The following is a 19,638-nucleotide window of genomic DNA, read 5'->3' as shown; positions in this document are numbered from 1 at the left end:
TTAAAAAATAAAAACATGTAATTCTTAATCATATTAATGGAAAAATTTGGCATGCCAGAAATATAAAATTAGTTTTTCAGGGCCTGAATGATTGTTCAGCAGTCAATACGCTGTTAAAAACCCAGTTGTACCTCTTTCAACAAGGCTTAAACCTTTTCAGGGGTGAGGGGGTGGTGTTAACAACAATATTCCAGCATAATAGAGGAAGTTTCTGTCCTTCAGTGATTTCGCTTGATTGCCGGATCCGGGGAGATCCACAGTGCAACCTGTGGCAGAGCAGGGGGTGACTGACAGCAACTTCAGGATTTCTGCGTTTATCTGCGCATGCACTAAATCCTGAAGTTGCTGTCAATTTCAGAGGGGTAATGACGGCAAATGCAGACAGTTTCGCCATCATTACCACCGCAAAATCCAGGCTAATGTCTAACTAAAAATAGTTTGCTATCCTTATAGAACAAAGACTGTGGACAGCTTTATGTCAATTTTTCTTCAGTTATGAACGTGTTTTTATGATTACTGAGGATAACACTACTGCATTTATCTGCCAACTTTACCAATTATTTCTAAAACTGGATTCTGCATCACAGCATTTGACATCCCACATCTGTCAACTGTGAGATACTACATTTTGGGAAGAAGACGGAGTGGGGCAGAGGCTGAGGGGCTTTTAAAAAAATAATTCATGGGATGTGGGCATCGCTGGCAAGGCCAACATTTAGTGCCCATCCCTAATTGCCCTCGAGAAGTGGTTACACATGGCTTCAAAAGTGTGAGGACAAGTTGATGAAGTGTCAAAATAGCATATGGAATCCTCGGTTTTTATAAATGGGAGGGAAAAAAGCAACAATGTAATCTCAATTACTTTGCTTCATCGCAAGGTGCAGCATGTGAACTTTGACTCTGTTGGACTGCTGAGTTTTTCCACGTTAGAATTTGGGATGGTCAATTGAGCTTGATTTTCATGAGAAAGGACTCTTGCCTCTTGGCTGATACGACTTATCTTTCATTAAACTGGGGTCAGCGCCAACATAAGAACAAGGAGGACGAGTAGGCCATATGGCCCCTCGACCCTGCTCCACCATTCAATAAGATCATGGCTGATCTTCCACTTCAGCCCCACTTTCCCGCCCGATCCCGAGATTCCCAACACCATTATTTAACTGTTTGTCTGGGATGTGACATTATATACTACATATTTAGTGTCAGCTGTGGCTCAGTGGGTAGCACACTCTAGGTGGGTGGGACTAGGAGTTGGTTGTTTGATTACTGCTGAGTGTTGGAGTGAGTTTGTGGTGGGCTGTGTTTTTTTTTCAGGTTTTAGGTCTTTTTTTTAGCCCATAACAGCAGCCAGAGGGGCCCGGCCCTCAGCAGACAATGTTCCCAGGATAAATTTAATCAGGGCAGAAAATGTTGGGGGAAGGGAGAATAAAAGGCCCAAAGATTTGGGCCGGGTTTGGAAAAGAACACATGGTGGTGGTGCAGGGCGAGGATAAGGAAATACGAGTTTGGGATATTAGCCAGGCGGTACATGAGGACTGCGGCGAGAAAAGCTGCTTTGCCTGCCGACCAAAGCCGAATGTTGAGTTTGAGGTGACTGTCAGTGGCCGAGAGGAGGTAGGAAAACTTTTACTGTTGGTGATAAGCTCTTGGATGTATCTCTGCTGTATTCTGAAGAGGTGGTGATCTCATTCTTAAACCTGATTTATATTGAGGACGATGTGCTAATAAAAAAGGAGTCGTCGTGAGACATTAAAATTTGTTTGGCAATAAAGAGATACTATCCAGGAACGCGAGTGGCACATGGCACATGGAACCCGTTATGTAAATGTGCGGTTCCCAGAGGGGGGGGGAAGTAATTATCCTACAACATGACATTTGAGACAATGAACGGAGTGCAGCACTTCCAGGTACTGCATGATAACCAGGTGAAGGTTTGCTATTACTGTTTTCGCCACGGCCATCTTGTAAGAAGCTGTCCAGACCTGTACTGTTATAACTGCAGCGAATCGGAACACATTGCTCAGAGCTTCAAGGCTGTGGGGTGTGTAACAAAGACCCCACCCGCTGTGAGTGTGAGGCAGAAGGAAACCCCTTGAGTGACAAGATGGGAAAAGGAGCTGGAGGTGAGTGGAGTGGCCAGAGGAGCGGATCAGGTGGAGGACACAGCCAGCGAATGGAATGAGAAAAGGGTGCAAGAGGAGGCAGAACATTGCAGAGCAGAGAACAGGATGGAGATGGTGGAAAGCACACCAATTATGGTGGAAAAGGACAAAGACAGTGGAGGACAGCATGGCTCAAGGGCAGAGTTGAGCCATAATACAGCTCTCCCTAAAGAATTGGGTGTCCGTGGGGTGAGCGGAGGTGGAATCGGGGTAAGTGTAAATACTCCAAATAAAGCTGGGGACTCGGACATCTTGGGGAGCAGAAGGGGAGCAAGACAAGGAGAGGGTGCTTAGAAACATAGAAAATAGATGCACAAGTAGGCCCTTCGAGCCTGCACCACCATTTGGTAAGATCATGGTTGATCATTCCCTCAGTAGCCCTTTCCTGCTTTCTCTCCATACCTCTTGATCCCCTTAGCCGTAAGGGCCATATCTAACTCCCTCTTGAATATATCCAATGAACTGGCATCAACAACTCTCTGCGGCAGGGAATCCCACAGGTTAACAACTCTCTGACTGAAGAAGTTTCTCATCTCAGTCCTAAATGGCCTACCCCTTATCCTAAGATGGTGTCCCCTGGTTCTGGACTTCCCCAACATCGGGAACAATCTACCCGCATCTAACCTGTCCAGTCCTGTCAGAATCTTGTATGTTTCTATGAGATCCCCTCTCATCCTTCTAAACTCCAAAGTATAAAGGCGCAGTTGATCCAGTCTCTCCTCATATGTCAGTCCAGCCATCCCAGGAATCAGTCTGGTGAACCTTCGCTGCACTCCCTCAATAGCAAGAACGTCCTTCCTCAGATTAGGAGACCAAAACTGAATACAAAATTCCAGGTGAGGCCTCACCAAGGCCCTGTCCAACTGCAGTAAGACCTCCCTGCTTCTATACTCAAATCCCCTAGCTATGAAGGCCAACATGACATTTGCTTTCTTCACCACCTGCTGCACCTGTATGCCAACTTTCAATGACTGATGAACCATGACACCCAGGTCTCGTTGCACCTCTCCTTTTCCTAATCTGCCGCCATTCAGATAATATTCTGTCTTCGCGTTTTTGCCCCCAAAGTGGATAACCTCACATTTATCCACATTATACTGCATCTGCCATGCATTTGCCCACTCATCTAACCTGTCCAAGTCACCCTGCAGCCTCTTAGCATCCCCCTCACAGCTCACACCGCCACCCAGTTTAGTGTCATCTGCAAACTTGGAGATATTACACTCAATTCCTTCATCCAAATCATTGATGTATATTGTAAAGAGCTGGGGTCCCAGCACTGAGACCTGCAGCACCCCATGAGTCACTGCCTGCCATTCTGAAAAGGACCTGTTTATCCCGACTCTGCGCTTCCTGTCTGCCAACCAATTCTCTTTCCACATCAGTATATTACCCCCAATACCATGTGCTTTGATTTTGTACACCAATCTCTTGTGTGGGACCTTGTCAAAAGCCTTTTGAAATACCAAATACACCACATTCACTGGTTCTCACTTATCCACTCTGCTAGTTACATCCTCAAAAAATTCCAGAAGATTTGTCAAGCATGATTTCCCCTTCATAAATCCATGCTGACTTGGACCGATCCTGTCACTGTGCATGAGGCAGGAGCCTTAAAGGGGCAGCAGGACGGGAGCGGGGAGGCAAAGAAGCCAAAAGGGAGCAAGATAAGTGAAGACGTGCCATTGTCCCAGAGAAGAAACAACGGGGAGCAAGGGTCAGCGGTGGAGATGAGTCTGTCCGAAAGGAACTGTTGGAGAAACCATGATAGCAGGAAGACTCTTTAAGGGAGATTATGTATCTGAAGGGAGTAAGGACGGGAGATTACATAAGAGCTAGAGAGTGAGGAGTCAGAGGGTAATGGAGACATGGACGTGGGAGTGGGGTGGCATCATGTAGAAAGGGAGAGGTTAGTGAGGGGCAGGAGGAGGAAGAAGGGGCACCTCCTCGACCTAAACCTAATGCAAGAGGCTAAAAAAATGGCAGCGAGGTGAAAAAGAGCCGGAGGCTGCCGCAATTTCCCAGTTGCAGCCAAAATGCGCTTGAAATTGCGCTGGTTAGGTTAGCAAAAAATTGCTTCTAGATTTCGTTAAGATTGAGCGCAATTTGAAGAGCCTTCCTGAACAAGTGCAATCATACAATTCTGTCCTGGGGCCGGGCCAGCTTTGTACAAACTGAATATTGAACCACCACAAAAGATCATGGAAATAATGAGCTTTGGTGGTTTGAGGTGTAATTCACCTACGTGTTAAATTGTCCAATCTTTTGTGCTGGTTCGGCACATTCTGCCAGATTGCGCTGGAATCTGTACGCAAAACTGGCAGAAACATCCTGGACAGCAAAAATAACTCCTAGCCTCTTCTCTTCATGTCAACTGTCTCCTTAAACCACTATCCCCTCCAGTGCAAGGCACTGATGGATTTCTTTGATAGAGGTAGATACCATCCATTCACCTGCACCTCTTCTTACTCACAAAGCAAAACTGTCCCTCAAGTCCCCATTTCACTCTGGACCTGAATCCCTTTGCTCTCTAGTTTATCTCCCATCTCTTCACGTCCTTTTCAGAGCTCAACATCCGCGAGACCCACCGCATGCTTGCTCATTGAGGTCTCATTCCACAGCAGCTAATAATCCAACTTCCGTTTTCAGTTCCCATGCGAGCTGACACTTTAAATGTCTCCCTCTCATTAGGCATTGTTCCTCTCCCTTTCAAAACTGTCATCGGTAACTCCTCTTGAAAAACCCTCAACTTCACTACTCTTGTAAATTACCGCCCCATATCCAACCTCCTCTTGCTCTCCAAATTCCTGGAATATATTGTTGCCTCCCCACTTGAATACCTCCAATCAGGTTTCTGCAATCTGACAACAGAGGCACTGGGAGAGATGGCAGAAAGGTAGAGCTAAGTGTTGTTAATATATATGTGGAAGTTGACCCCATGTCTGCAGTGGGTGCCACCAAGAGCCTGTAGAAGGTGGTACAAGGATAGATTTCTTAGGTCCTCGAGGTAATGGTGCAGGGGTGGAAAGGGAAGTCATTGCTGGAGATGCTGATTGGAATGGACAGATAAGAGTGTAACCAACTCATCCGCTGCTGAAACCTTCATCCATGCTTTTTTTTGTCACTTCTGGACTTGATTGCTCCAATGCTTTCCCAGTTTCCTATCCTCCACTCTTTGTAAACATCAGCTCATCCAAATATCTGCTGCCCATATCCCAAATCACAGAGTCCTGCTTCCCTATCACCGCTATGTTTGCTGATGTACATTGGCTTCCTGTCCTCCAATGCACCAAATTTAAAATTCTCATCTATGGCTTTAAATATGTCCATCACCTCAACCCTCCTCATGCACTACAATACCCAGTGAGCTTTCCATTCATCTGACTCCATCTCTTATACATCCCCTCTTTCTCTCCACCATACCATTGGCAGCTGTGTCATAAGTCACCTATGCTGGAATTCCTCCTTTAACCTCCTCAGTCTTACCACTTCTCCCTCTCCTCCTTCAAGGCTATAATTGTTGCCTTTTGATCACGCTGATCACCACAACCGGCTCAGCATCTATTTTGACCCATTTCTGAAGTGGTGTGGGAGGTATTACGGTGCTGTATAAATAATAGCTGTTGGTTAGTGGCCAGAACTTGTGCAGAGAACACTGAAGAAATCCTGGAAGCTTGAGTTTCTTAGGACCCAGAGGGGTCAAGTAGAAGTTTGACCAAGCACCTCTCGGGCAATACCCTGGTTGACCGCTGTTCCATGTTGGTTCCTTTGGGAAATTCAGGTATCCATTTAGTTACCTCCATCAGTCATTTTGCTGTGGTGCCGTCTCTGGGATCAAGCTGCAACGAGTCACTATGGCCCGAAAGAGTCCAAAGATCAGGCCTCCCAAAATGAAAGCCATCACCAACTGCCCACAGTCAAAAGTCATAGTAAACACCACTATTTGTATAATTGGGAAAACATAAAAGACAATTCAAACAAAATAGAATATCAAAACGCACATCTTCTGACTCTACAGTTGGAGACAAGAGGAGCCCAGTTGTTGCCGAGGGAGCAGAACTGAAGGATGGCCTCCATATTAGGCTATGAGCAGAGGCAAGGGAGAGACGGCCTCACCATGTACAAGCGTTTCTTGGAGGGGCACCATGGAATGATGAGGGAATTCCAACTCGCAATAAACAAGAAACAACAGGAAACACGCTTTATGATCCTGAATAGAAATGCGGCAAGAAACTACATTAGCACTGGAACCTGTATTTCGAAAACAGCAGAATCTTTATTTGCACTTAATTCCTCCTTTCCAGTTAGTAACAGTACAACAGGTCAGGTAAACAAAAAATCGAATATGGCCCCATAAATGGTAATTACCACTATGAATACACAAAGCAACACAAAACTATGGGGCTAAGAAAACAAAAGAAGAATCCTACTTATGGGGTCAGTTGATGCCCACGCAAGTTTTACTGTATGAGGTAGGAAGTCCACAGAAATATTAAAATGAGCAGAAATTGAGAGACTTCTCTTTATTCTTCAAGGTTGCGTTTACAGGACCCACAGCTGGAAGGTTTAGAACATTTTCCTAGCAGTTTTACAGTGCCAATAAGCAATACATTTCTTTTCGGAGAACAATGAAAGACAATTCATTGAGGTATATAGTCCAAATAGAATTCAATATATCAGAACAAACAAAATGTTTGGTCTGAGAAAAGTATTGTAAAGTTAGATATCTGGAAAAGGAGTAAAGAAAGCATTGAATTGTAATGCTGTAGTACCTATGTTTTACCACTAAAGAACTCGACCATTTAGACTGCTCAAGTAAGGCCTACTTGTGGCCTAAATGTGGAACTACAGCAATACAATATTAAAATGCGCCTAATTTGCTTCTGGTCTGTTTGTATACGGTCAGATTTTGGACCAGTATTCTCTGACAAAAAATGTTCCCTCCTATTTTCTTGTTAAAAACTGGCCTGCGACATTACAATACAATATAAAACAATTTGTGGCTCTCATTCATCGATTATTTTGTTGCTTTCAATGACTATCAGAGGTTCCCTTTGTGGGACGTGTTCTACATAGAATTCAGTAGACTTTTCCCAACAATGCTTGCGGCGGATGTAGGAAAGGGCACATCATCGCTACAACCCTAATGAAGTCTTCAACAGAGTTGCCATATTAAGTGGAATGCTTCCCTCGCCTCCTTAAAAACAAACAAATTCACATTAAAACAAACTTGGCAACTTCCACCTCGAACAGCAGTTTTAAATACAGACTATGCAAAATCCTGGAGATGCTCGTTTACAGGCATTTGCTTTGTGTAAAAAACCTGATTAACTTCTAGGTCAAACAGCAGCAATGGGAAAGGCCTGGGCAATGTTACATGCGCGGTTATTTCCACGGTAAAGCCGGTGAAGGATCGCCAGACCACTATGTGGTCACGTAGCTTAGCAGGAACGCTGGGCCTGGGGTAAACACAGAACCTGGGGGGGGGGGGGGGGCGGAGGAAGAGGGAAAAGCTAGAAAGAGACTGGATGGTATCAGGTGGTTTGGCACACTGCCCTTCTACCACTGGGAAATGACTTCCAATCGTGCCAGACGCCTAGGATGCAAGTCATTCCTCCTCTCTGACTATTGCACGGATCTTTACAGGAGAATATATTTTCTCTTTAAAGAAATTAGGTCCAGACATTTGAATAAAAAGCTTTACACATGTAGCAAGTATGTGGAAAAACATGCTCAGCAGTTGTGTGCACAGCCAGATATTGCAGTCGGATAAAATGCAGGGATTTTTTTGATGTTGCGAGCTGGCAAATTATCAGAAACTGGGGTACAACTTGCATTGAATAGAAAGGAAAAGCATTTTGTGGGATATTTAACTGCATGACTCACCTGTTTCTGTTGCAGTCATATCCTGTTCTAGCTTCAGTTTATTTTCACCAATTTTGAGCATGGACTCTTCAATAGTCCCTTTGCTGATCAGTTTTACAACATGCACTATCCTACAACAGAAAACATACAGCAAGAGTATGATCGAGTTTCTTTGCAGCTTTTCATATTCTTCCTTTTCAGATACTGATTCAAACCCCTTTTAAATGATGTGATATTTCTGCTTCAAGTTATTGGTGGCAAAGCATTGTTGTAATATCTGTTCCAGTTCTAATGAAGGGTCATCCACCTGAAATGTTAACTCTGTTTCTCTCTCCATAGATGCTCCTGACCCCGCTGAGATTTCCAGCATTTTTTGTTTTATTTCAGATTTCCAACATCTGCAGTATTTTGCTTTTGTTGCAGTATCTGTCTGGTCTGTGCGTATAATCATTTCATCTAACTCTTCCCTCCCCCCCCACCCCTTGTTCTTCAAATTATAAACCAGAGTCTGTGCCTCCCTGCTGCATCAAATGGAAGATTTAGATAACAATTCACTGTTTCCGGCTAAAATCCTCTCGCCTGTAGCTGATCTTAGTGCATAGAAAGCCCAAACTGCAACTGCAAAGAAAGAGCTCTGACCTAAAATTTAGAAGCTTGAAATATTTTGAACACTTGTTTCATTAATTTGGCCGTTAACATTTTCTTCCCATTAAGGTTTCTAATTCATTAAAAGACAGTCGTTATTTCTCCACTGAATTGCTAGAAACCCCAATTACAAACACTGAAATTGGCACTGGTAATAAGTGTAGTATCTCGCAAGGAATTTTGAAAACAGATTGCCCATGCAAACCTGTAATGATAAAAGCAGTCCACTACATTAAATTCTAAATTCACAGTACAATATACAACTTGTATTTATATAGTGCCTTTAACGTAGGGCAGGTGACCAAAAGCTTGGTCAAAGAGCATCTTGAAGGAGGAAAGAGGGGTAGAGAGGTGGAGAGGTTTAGGCAGGGAATTCCAGAGCTTGGGGCCTAGGCAGCAGAAGGCACGGCCACCAATGGTGGAGTGATGCTCAAAAGAGGGTAGAATTAGAGGAACGCAGATATCTTAGGGGGAATTGTGGGGCTGGAGGAGATTAGAGATAGGAAGGAACGAGGCCATGGAGGGATTTGTAAACAAGCAAGAGAATTTTGAAATCGAACCAGGAGCCAATGTAGGTCAGCGAGCACAGGGGGTGATGGGCGAGCGGGACTTGGTGCGAGTTAGGACACGGGGCAGCCAAGTTTTGGATCACCTCTAGTTTACGTAGGGTAGAATACCAGAGGCCAGCCAGGAGTATGCTGGAATAGTCAAGTCTGGAGGTAACAAAGGCGTGGATGAGGGCTTCAGCAACGGATGAGCTGAGGCAAGGGCAGAGACAGGGGATGTTACGGAGGTGGAAATAGGCGGTCTTAGTTATGCTGCAGATATGTGGTCGAAAGCTCATTTCAGGGTCAAATATGCCACCAAGGTTGCGAACAGGGAGGTTCAGCCACAGACAGAAGTTGGGGAGAGGGATGGAGTCACGGCTAGGGAAAGGAGTCTGTGGCGGGGACTGAAAACAATGGCTTTGGTTTTCCCAATAGTCAATGGGAGAAAATTTCTGCTCATCCAGAACTGGATGTCAATTTAGAAACCATGGAGCGGTCGAGAGAAGTGGTGGTGAGGTAGAGCTGGGTGTCGTCAGCGTACATGTGGAAACTGACACTGTTTTTGGATGATGTCGCCAAGGGGCAACATGTAAGTGAGAAATAGATGGGGGCCAGGAATTGATCCTTGGAGGATACCAGGGGTTAACGATGCGGGAGCGGAAAGAGAAGCATTGTAGGTGATTCTCTGGCTACGATTAGATAGATAAGAATGGAACCAGGACCCCACACTAACTGCTCGTTTGGGAGGGGCCTTTGGGAATACAAAACATATAAATGATCAAGGACCCAAGATAGCAATAAGCATGTTGTGGCCTCTTCAAATATCATGTCCCAAGAAGCTTGATCCTTTACTTAGGATTAGGCTGTAGCAGTCATCATAGGCAGTCCCTCGAAATCGAGGAAGACTTTCTTTCACTCAGTGCTCAGGTGACTGAACAGTCCAACACAATCGCTGTCACAGGTAGGACAGTGGTTGGAGGAAAGGGTGGGTGGGGAGCCTGGTTTGCATCACACTCCTTCCTCTGCCTGCGCTTGTTTTCTGCACGCTCTCGGCGACGAGACTCGAGGTGCTCAGCACCCTCCCAGATGCTCTTCCTCCACTTAGGGCGGTCTTTGGCCAGGGATTCCCAGGTGTCAGTGGGGATGTTGCATTTTATCAAGGAAGCTTTGAGGGTGTCCTTGAAACATTTCCTCTGCCCACCTGGGGATCGCTTGCGTGTAGGAGTTCCGAGTAGAGCACTTGCTTTGGGAGTCCCGTGTTGGGCATGTGGACAATGTGGCCCGCCCAACGGAGTATGGTCAGTGCTTCGATCCTGGGGATGTTGGCCTGATCGAGAACACTGATGTTGGTGCGTCAATCCTCCCAGGGGATTTGCAGGATCTTGCGGAGACATTGTTAGTGGTATTTCGCCAGCGATTTGAGGTAACTACTGTACCTGGTCCACCTCTCTGAGCCATACAGGAGGCCGGGTATCACTACAGCCCTGTAGACCATAAGCTTGGTGCCAGATTTGAGGGCCTGGTCTTCGAACACTCTCTTCCTCAAGCGACCCAAGGCTGCGCTGGCGCACTGGAAGCAGTGTCGAACCTCGTCGTCGATGACTGCCCTTGCTGATAGTAGGCTCCAGAGGTATGGAAAGTGGTCCACGTTGTCCCGCAGCATGCTACCTGCCATCATCTCAGCAAAACTCCAGCCCTGCACGAGGTAGAAAAGGCCATCCATCAGCCCAAGAACAACAAGTCATCAGGAGCAAATGGAATCCCCGTTGAAGCACTAAGTGGAGAGGCAATATTGGCGCGAATGCATGACCTCATCGCTCTCATCTGGAAAGAGGAGTGCATGTCTGGAGATCTCAGAGATGCCGTAATTGTGATCACCTTTAAAAAAGGGACAAGTCCGATTGCGGCAACTACAGAAGAATCTCCCTGTTGTCGGCCACTGGGAAAGTCATCGCTAGAATCCTCCTCAACCGTCTTCTCCCAGTGGCTGAAGAGCTCCTCCCAGAGCCACAATGCGGATTCCATCCACTACAGGGTACAACGGACATGATCTTCACCCCGCTACAACTGCAAGAAAAACGCAGGGACCGACTGCCCCCAAAAGTTTGTCGCTATCCTCCGCATGCTCCACGACAACATACAAGCCATGATCCTGACCAATGGATCTTGACCACAGACCCAAACCACATCCGGACCGGGGTCAAGCAGGGTTGCGTCATCGCGCCAACTCTCTTTTCGATCTTCCTCGCTGCAATGCTCCATCTCACACACAACAAGCTCCCCGCTGGAGTGGAACTAAACTATTGAACCCGTGGGAACCTGTTCAACCTTCATCGCCTCCAGGCTAGATCCATGCCGTCCCATCCAGTCATCTAACTACAGTACGCGGATGACGCGTGCGTCTGCGCACATTCAGAGGCTGAACTCCAAGCCATTGTCAACATCTTCACCAAAGCGTGCGAAAGCATGGGCGTTACACTAAACATCCGTAAGACAAAGGTACTCCACCAAACTGACCCCGCCACACAGGCTGTAGCAGTGGCAGAATATTAACAGCTAACATTCAGTTTAAAAAAAGATGCTACTCGGCAATCACAGATGTGCCCTGGTACCATTCTGTAATCAATGTTGCACACAGTCAGTACTTAGACCTCATATTAATGTGAAAGTCAGCTGTGTTTCACTTGCAATCTAATTTGTATTCTTCAATGTGCTACAGTAAAAGGCAAGAGTAGGGGAAAAGCAGTTTGCAAATAGTTTCAGATGAGAAGACATGAATTTGAAAGTGAATCCCTTCAAAACGTCATCTTTAAACTAAATAAAATTAGTCTCGAGCTCGTGTCAAAATGCATCATCCATCTAGATCCTGGGTTACATGAACCTGTGACCTGGAACAAAGGTTAATTCAGTAGGTGGAGGTGTATAATGCAAGCCATTTCTCTAAGTGATGCACAATGCTCATCAACATATAATATATTATTGAAAATAGTATGCTTTGTTGCCCCATGTTGGAACTATTAAGATTGTCCATGCTGCAGAATGTTGGACTAGACATATTCAAATATCCAGATTTGCCTATAGATTTGTTTCTTTTCCCCTAGCCATTGCAATTTTGAGGGAATCTAGGGTATTGAACTGGTCTGGGGCATATATTCAGATGTGTTCCTTATGGTGCTGATAGTCAAAAAGCAATTATTTTTGCCTGGAAGGATTATGGTTAATTCTACGTTTAGTTCATAATTTAATGAGATGTTAATTACTACACATTTTATGTAGTTCATTTTGTGCTGGAAAATGGGTTAGAAGCCACATCAAAACAATTTCTTTAAAGGGATCCTGAGCAGTTACTCCACTTGTTAGCTGTCAAAGCGCAATAAATTGTTTCAACACAGTTATCCTGGCTTTTTACACGTGTAATCTATTTTAACAACATAATTGACAGTGAAGATACTGTTATGCAACCAGTGTGGACTTTTTTTAATACTCTGAAATCAAGGTTATTGGTCTGCAGCGTGGTAACAAAGTCCGGAATACATTTCCATTGAGGACACAAGGTTTAAGAAAAGCCCATGACCAAAGCTACACCAAAACTACAAAACAAAGAACTTGAAAAGGAACTGCTACTTTTAATATAATCCTCCATGAATCAGTTGCTAAAAGGAAAAATATCAAGAGTGCATCTGAAGGAGGATTACAATTTGGGAGATTCTGGTGTATTTAATTGCACTCCAGGCCTCAAGACCCACCATAACTCCTGTTGTGACAAACAAAGGCTGCTATACATTGCTCTCATGCAAAAGAATCCCTGGAACAAGTCCCAGGAAAAGCCTTGCAAACAGATCAACCAGAACAACACTAACTTAACCTCTGAATGAGAGGCCGGAAATGCAACTCTCAAAATCAGGGGCAATCAACCAAAACTGGGGACACTCAAGTCTGCCTCAATCTCAACATTTCTGTGTAGCAAAGTAACCACTCACTTAATCCTATAACGTCCTCCAGAGATCAGATTTTTGTATTGCAAGATTAATGCTATTTAGAGAACACCGTTTTGGCACCAACGCAAGTGTCCTCTACAGCACGAACCAGGCAAACGAGCAAATGTGCATCGGTACGCTGCTCAGAGTGCACATCAACTGCAGGATAAAAGCAGCTGTCAAGAGAGTAAGCGTCTGAATTAAAACCTCCGGCAACCTGCCATGCTATTATTCAAAGTTTAATGATTGAAAAGGGCCGAGTATCTGGTCATCACTTTCCAACAGTTAAACTGAATCCAGTCAGGTACGTGAGCTGCACTCTATGGGTACAATTGGGTTCATATTGACAAAGTGAAAGCAGAGTTAAAATGACTGCAGCTCTTGATTCATTATAAAAGTGGCATAATCTACTCACCATTTTTCTCCTCTTCTCACTTTTCTGGCATCCCCAGTTGGTTATGAAAGTTGTAAGAGTGTTATTTGTGGGCAGGTCTGTTCCATTTGTACAAAGTACAATTGGAAGCGTAAAAATTATAAACTAGTTTTAATAGTCCCTGAAGTTTGCTCTTTATCTCTCTTGTTGGACAGCAAAATAAGGAATGGGGGAAAAGCAGCTATTGACAGAATAGGGCGGAGCTGATGGTGAAGGAGCAGGATGCAATTGGAGAGGGGAAAGAACATGAGCATGACATTAGAGGTGTTGAGAGGAATGCAGCTTGAACTGGGTTGGGGGAGAAGCAAAGTGCCTACATAAACTAAGAGGGAGGGAAGAAGAATCCAGCATAAACTAGTGAAGTGGGGGGTGGAGGGGCGGTGAACTAAACCTATAAAATTATATGAATATTAAGGAATTTCAGATCATCCTCGTGGAAGGAGATATTCTACAGCTTTTAAACACTTAGTCCGTGGACTGATGTGCAACTGAATGGCAATCAAATAGAAACATTTGGACATTCCTGCTCTAATCAATCCTTTAGAGTCAGTAAGAATCAAATACATCACTTTGCACTATTTAGTAAGAATCTGAACGTTAACTTTTTATTGTTAAGCTACCAGAACTGTAGAAAATTCAGATCAAAGAACAAGTCATCTTTTTCTTTCCACACTCACTAGACCCTCTTAGAAAGCAGGCAGTACCTCAGTTTCCAGACCTCTGGCAATGGATCGCGAAAACCAGCTACTGGAAAGAATGCAAGTATGGATTGACTACCTCAGATTCCTCCTCTGGAAAAATACCTCGATCTCTTAGGTGGTCCACCTAACATATGGAGAATCACAGGGATGAACCACTGCCCTAACACTGCAGTGGAAAGCCAAAAATATTGTGCTGCTAAGCTGCTTTGAAACAAGTGTTTCTGAAAAGACTTTAGGAATAGTGGACATTCATTTTTAACCTTACTTTTTCTGTCCTACTCTGTGACATCGATCTTCTGCTTGTTTATCATTATAGGGATTGCAGTCGATATCGTGGAGGATGACGATGTTGGCTGAGGTGAGGTTTATACCCAGGCCTCCGGCTTTGGTTGATAACAGGAAAATAAAAATATCCATATCTGTATTAAACTGATCTATCAAGTGGATTCTGAAAAAGAAAGTCAGTTGAAAAGTCACACGTAAATCGATTACAACTAAAAATGCAAGTTCTGTTCATAAGAATCAATCATTTGAAAAGAGAACCAAAGTGCTCAAATTACTAAGTAGGCAAATATCAAACTGAGGGCCTGCAAATCAAACATCTCAAGTAAATCCATGCCTTGAAAAGTTGCAAGCACTTCAGCAAAAGCACCCCATCCCCCAAAACATGGTTTCGAGTGACAGGTTTGATCAGACAGAGCAGCCTTGGAGGGGACGAGAGCCACACTAATGCCCTGAAGCTAGAAAGCAGAAAAAGGAAAGAAAATAAAAGGATTCAATACCAGTCAACCACTAACGATGTGTCTAGATGTGCAAGTCCGACAGAGTAAAGACGTGGACTAATAAATCAAAAACATGTTTGGAACTATACAGGAAGTAGCTGGAGCCTCCATTTTGGAGGCTTGTGTGTCAGGAAATGTCCTTCTGAAGTCGGCGGCAATACCCGTGGAGATTTTGAGGGCGGCCTCTGGCACAACGCACGGGTATTTTAGGACATTTAAGAGCCTGAATCTTTCTCTAGCTACAGGAAACTATACCGAACCCTTGTTGATAGTACTGAAATGGACTGATCCAGCAACGGATAGCACCTTCTGTGCAAAAAAAAATCTCTCTCTGGCTTGGAATGTGATTCTTTTAAGTGTTTCAAAGGTCAAATCCCAGTGAGTAAAGGTGTAAAAAAAATTGAAATGTGACATGGGCGTGTAAAAAGGTACTTCAGCAAAGAGACAGACTGATGCCAAAACCGAGAAAAGTTCGTAATGGGAGCACCAACAGCACTTCATTTTGCTGAGATGAAGGAGAGTGTAATAACTGTAGCCTTGACTGTAGCAAAGCATAAATCTCCTGAACAAACTGCTTAAATAATTTCCCCAGCCAATAATAGATCTATTCTGAGGGCTGTTGAGGATAAACTGGAGGAAAAACGTGAAATGCAGAAATACAAATCTAAATACACTATTAGATTTTATTTTAAAGTTGCAAGCAAGAATAATTTCTATTCCTCTACTTCCTTAAAGACAAATTGAATGTTTCCAACCCTGAGAGTTAGTAATTTACAGTCATAACCATGACAATTAATATGCGTTACAATTAGTTTGCGCTCACAAGTTACTGACTTGTAGGAAATAGTGGATTCCACATTAAATTGCTCATGTAGAGTTAAGCATCATACTTTATACACATAATACCAACATCTGAAGTATACAAATACATAACCTTACCTGTCAGAGATTTGGGTTTTGCCATCCAACCGAATATACCTGTGCTTATGGTGCTTCAAGAATACTTCTAGAATGTCCAACATCATAGTAAACTGGCTAAAAAGGACAACTCTGGAGCCCTGATGACAAGAACAAATTAGACCAGTTGATATGAAGTAAAACTTTCGCTGGGGCGCTATGATGTGAATACTTTTCAATAACATTCTAAATAAGAACATAAGAAATAGGAGGAGTAGGCCACCTGGCTCCTCAAGCCTGCTCCGCCATTTAATAAGATCATGGCTGATCTGATCATGGACTCAGCTCCACATAACCCTTTATTCCCGTATTGCTCAAAAATCTGTCTATCTCCGCCTTAAATATATTCAATGACCCCAGCCTCCACAGCTCTCTGGGGCAGAGAATTCCATAGATTTACAACCTTCAGAGAAGAAATTCCTCCTCATCTCAGTTTTAAATGGGTGGCTCTTTATTCTCAGACTATATCCCCTAGTTTTAGTTTCCCCTATGAGTGGAAATATCCTCTGCATCCACCTTGTCGAGCCCTCTCATTATCTTACATATTTTGATAAGATCACGTCTCATGCTTCTGAACTCCAATGAGTATAGGCCCAACCTACTCAACCTGTTTTCATATGTCAACTCCCTCATCTCTGGAATCAACCTAGTGAAGCTTCTTTGAACAGCCTCCAATGCAAGTATATCCTCCCTTAAATACAGAGACCAAAACTGTACGCAGTAGTCTAGGTGTGGTCTCGCCAATATCCTGTACAGTTGTAGCAGGACTTCTCTGCTTTTATACTTGATCCCCTTTGCAATAAAGGCCAACATTCCATTTGCCTTCCTGATTACTTGCTGTACCTGCCTACTCACTTTTTGTGTTTCATGCACAAGGACCCCCAGGTCTCTCTGTACTGCAGCACTTTGCAATTTTTCTCCATTTAAATTATAATTTGCTTTTCTATTATTTCTGCCAAAGTGGATAATCTCACATTTCCCACATTATGGCCCCAAGTTTCCACATGATTTGCTCCTGATTTTTAGGAGCAACTGGTGTAGAACGGAGTATCTTAGAAATCGGAATTCTCGTCATTTAGTTTGCTCCAATTCTAGTCAGTTAGAACAGTTTCACTTTGGAACAGAATTTATTTTCAAAAGGGGGCATGTCCGGCCACTTACGCCTGATTTCAAAGTTTCGTGAGTGAAAACTTACTCCAAACTAACTTTGAATGGAGTAAGTGAAGATTTTTGTACGCTTGAAAAAACCTTGTCTACACTTTAGAAAATCAGGCGTAGGTTACAAATCAGGCGTAGGGAATGGTGGGGGGGGGGGGGGGGGGGTGTGTTTAAAGGGAAGTTTACAAACATTAAACACTTCAATTTTACAAATAAAGAGCCATCATCAATAATAAATGATAAATACATCAATAAATCAACCAATAAATCAATCCAAAAAAAATTAATAAGAAATAATTAAGAAAAAAAAATCAATAAATAAAACATTTTCTACTTACCGACTGCAGCACCAGGAGCCCTCCAACAGCGTGCTGGGATGCCCCCCCCCCCCAACCCCCCCACCCCCCAACCCCACAGTGTGTCTCTGAGTGTCTCTATCTCTCTCTGTGTCTCTCATTCTCTGTCCGTCAGTGTCTGTGTTTCTGACAGCGAGGGGAGGGGGAGAAGAGGGGTAGAGGGAGAGAGGGGGGGGAAGCAGGGGGAGAGAGGGGGGGAGCAGGGGGAGAAAGGGATGGGGGAGACATGGGGGAGACATGGGGGAGAAGGGGGGAGAAGGGGGGAGAAGGGGGGAGACATGATGGAGAAGGGGGGAGACATGATAGAGAAGGGGGGAGACATGGGGGAGAAGGGGGGAGACATGGGGGAGAAGGGGGGAGACATGGGGGAGACATGGGGGAGAAGGGGGGAGACATGGGGGAGAAGGGGGGAGGGATGGGGGAGAAGGGGGAGGGATGGGGGAGAAGGGGGAGGGATGGGGGAGAAGGGGGAGGGATGGGGGAGAAGGGGGATAAAGGAGAATGGGGGGCGGGGGAGGAGAGAAGGAGATTGGGATGGGGTGGGAGAGAAGGAGAATGGGGGGGGAAGAGAAGGAGATTGGGATGGGGGGGGAAGAGAAGGAGATTGGGATGGGGTGGGAGAGAAGGAGAATGGGGGGGGGGGGAAGAGAAGGAGAATGGGGGGGGGAAGAGAAGGAGAATGGGGGGGGGGAAGAGAAGGAGAATGGGGGGGGGGAAGAGAAGGAGAATGGGGGGGGGGAAGAGAAGGAGAATGGGGGGGGGGGAAGAGAAGGAGAATGGGGGGGGGGGAAGAGAAGGAGAATGGGGGGGGGGGAAGAGAAGGAGAATGGGGGGGGGGGAAGAGAAGGAGAATGGGGGGGGGGAAGAGAAGGAGAATGGGGGGGGGGAAGAGAAGGAGAATGGGGGGGGGGAAGAGAAGGAGAATGGGGGGGGAAGAGAAGGAGAATGGGGGGGGGGGAAGAGAAGGAGAATGGGGGGGGGAAGAGAAGGAGAATGGGGGGGGGGAGAGGAGAATGGGGGGGGGGAAAGAAGGAGAATGGGGGGGGGAAGAAGGAGAATGGGGGGGGGGGGAGAGAAGGAGAATGGGGGGGGAGAGAAGGAGATTGGGTGGGAGAGAGGAGGGGGTGGGAGAGAAGGAGATTGGGTGGGAGAGAAGGAGATTGGGTGGGAGAGAAGGAGATTGGGTGGGAGAGAAGGAGATTGGGTGGGAGAGAAGGAGATTGGGTGGGAGAGAAGGAGATTGGGTGGGAGAGAAGGAGATTGGGTGGGAGAGAAGGAGATTGGGTGGGAGAGAAGGAGATTGGGTGGGAGAGAAGGAGATTGGGTGGGAGAGAAGGAGATTGGGTGGGAGAGAAGATGAGTGGGAGGAGATGAGAGGAGATTGGGTGGGAGAGAAGGAGATTGGGTGGGAGAGAAGGAGATTGGGTGGGAGAGAAGGAGATTGGGTGGGAGAGAAGGAGATTGGGTGGGAGAGAAGGAGATTGGGTGGGAGAGAAGGAGATTGGGTGGGAGAGAAGGAGATTGGGTGGGAGAGAAGGAGATTGGGTGGGAGAGAAGGAGATTGGGTGGGAGAGAAGGAGATTGGGTGGGAGAGAAGGAGATTGGGTGGGAGAGAAGGAGATTGGGTGGGAGAGAAGGAGATTGGGTGGGAGAGAAGGAGATTGGGTGGGAGAGAAGGAGATTGGGTGGGAGAGAAGGAGATTGGGTGGGAGAGAAGGAGATTGGGTGGGAGAGAAGGAGATTGGGTGGGAGAGAAGGAGATTGGGTGGGAGAGAAGGAGATTGGGTGGGAGAGAAGGAGATTGGGTGGGAGAGAAGGAGATTGGGTGGGAGAGAAGGAGATTGGGTGGGAGAGAAGGAGATTGGGTGGGAGAGAAGGAGATTGGGTGGGAGAGAAGGAGATGGGGTGGGAGAGAAGGAGATTGGGGGGGGAGAGAAGGAGATGGGGGGGGGGAGGAGAAGGAGATGGGGGGGGGAGGAGAAGGAGATGGGGGGGGGGAGGAGAAGGAGATGGGGGGGGGGAGGAGTTAGGAGATGGGGGGGGAGGAGAAGGAG

General features: G+C 45.5%; 1 protein-coding gene across 5 annotated transcripts in view; it reads right to left on the bottom strand.

Moving 5' to 3' along the window:
• Positions 1–6,418: 6,418 nt before the first annotated feature.
• Positions 6,419–19,638, bottom strand: part of LOC139250321 (SWI/SNF-related matrix-associated actin-dependent regulator of chromatin subfamily A containing DEAD/H box 1-like) — a 137,757-nt gene continuing 124,537 nt past the window's right edge. Inside the window, exons 20-23 of one of the 5 annotated variants that reach the window (XM_070872810.1) lie at positions 16,053–16,171; positions 14,597–14,779; positions 8,049–8,158; positions 6,419–7,359 (exon numbers count right to left, since the gene is read on the bottom strand). In XM_070872810.1, coding sequence (XP_070728911.1) covers positions 7,298–7,359; positions 8,049–8,158; positions 14,597–14,779; positions 16,053–16,171 — 474 coding nt within the window. In that variant the 3' untranslated portion in view covers positions 6,419–7,297. Of the gene's footprint in view, positions 7,360–8,048; positions 8,159–14,334; positions 14,456–14,596; positions 14,780–16,052; positions 16,172–19,638 lie in introns of those variants that run through there. The other 4 variants (XM_070872811.1, XR_011591292.1, XR_011591291.1 and 1 more) reach the window with 4 other exon arrangements.

This window comes from Pristiophorus japonicus, chromosome 2 (assembly GCF_044704955.1).
Source record: "Pristiophorus japonicus isolate sPriJap1 chromosome 2, sPriJap1.hap1, whole genome shotgun sequence".
In the NCBI taxonomy this organism is placed as follows: Eukaryota; Metazoa; Chordata; class Chondrichthyes; family Pristiophoridae; genus Pristiophorus; species Pristiophorus japonicus.
Note: the sequence above shows the minus strand (reverse complement) of the source record. Positions and strands in the feature narration are given on the sequence as shown.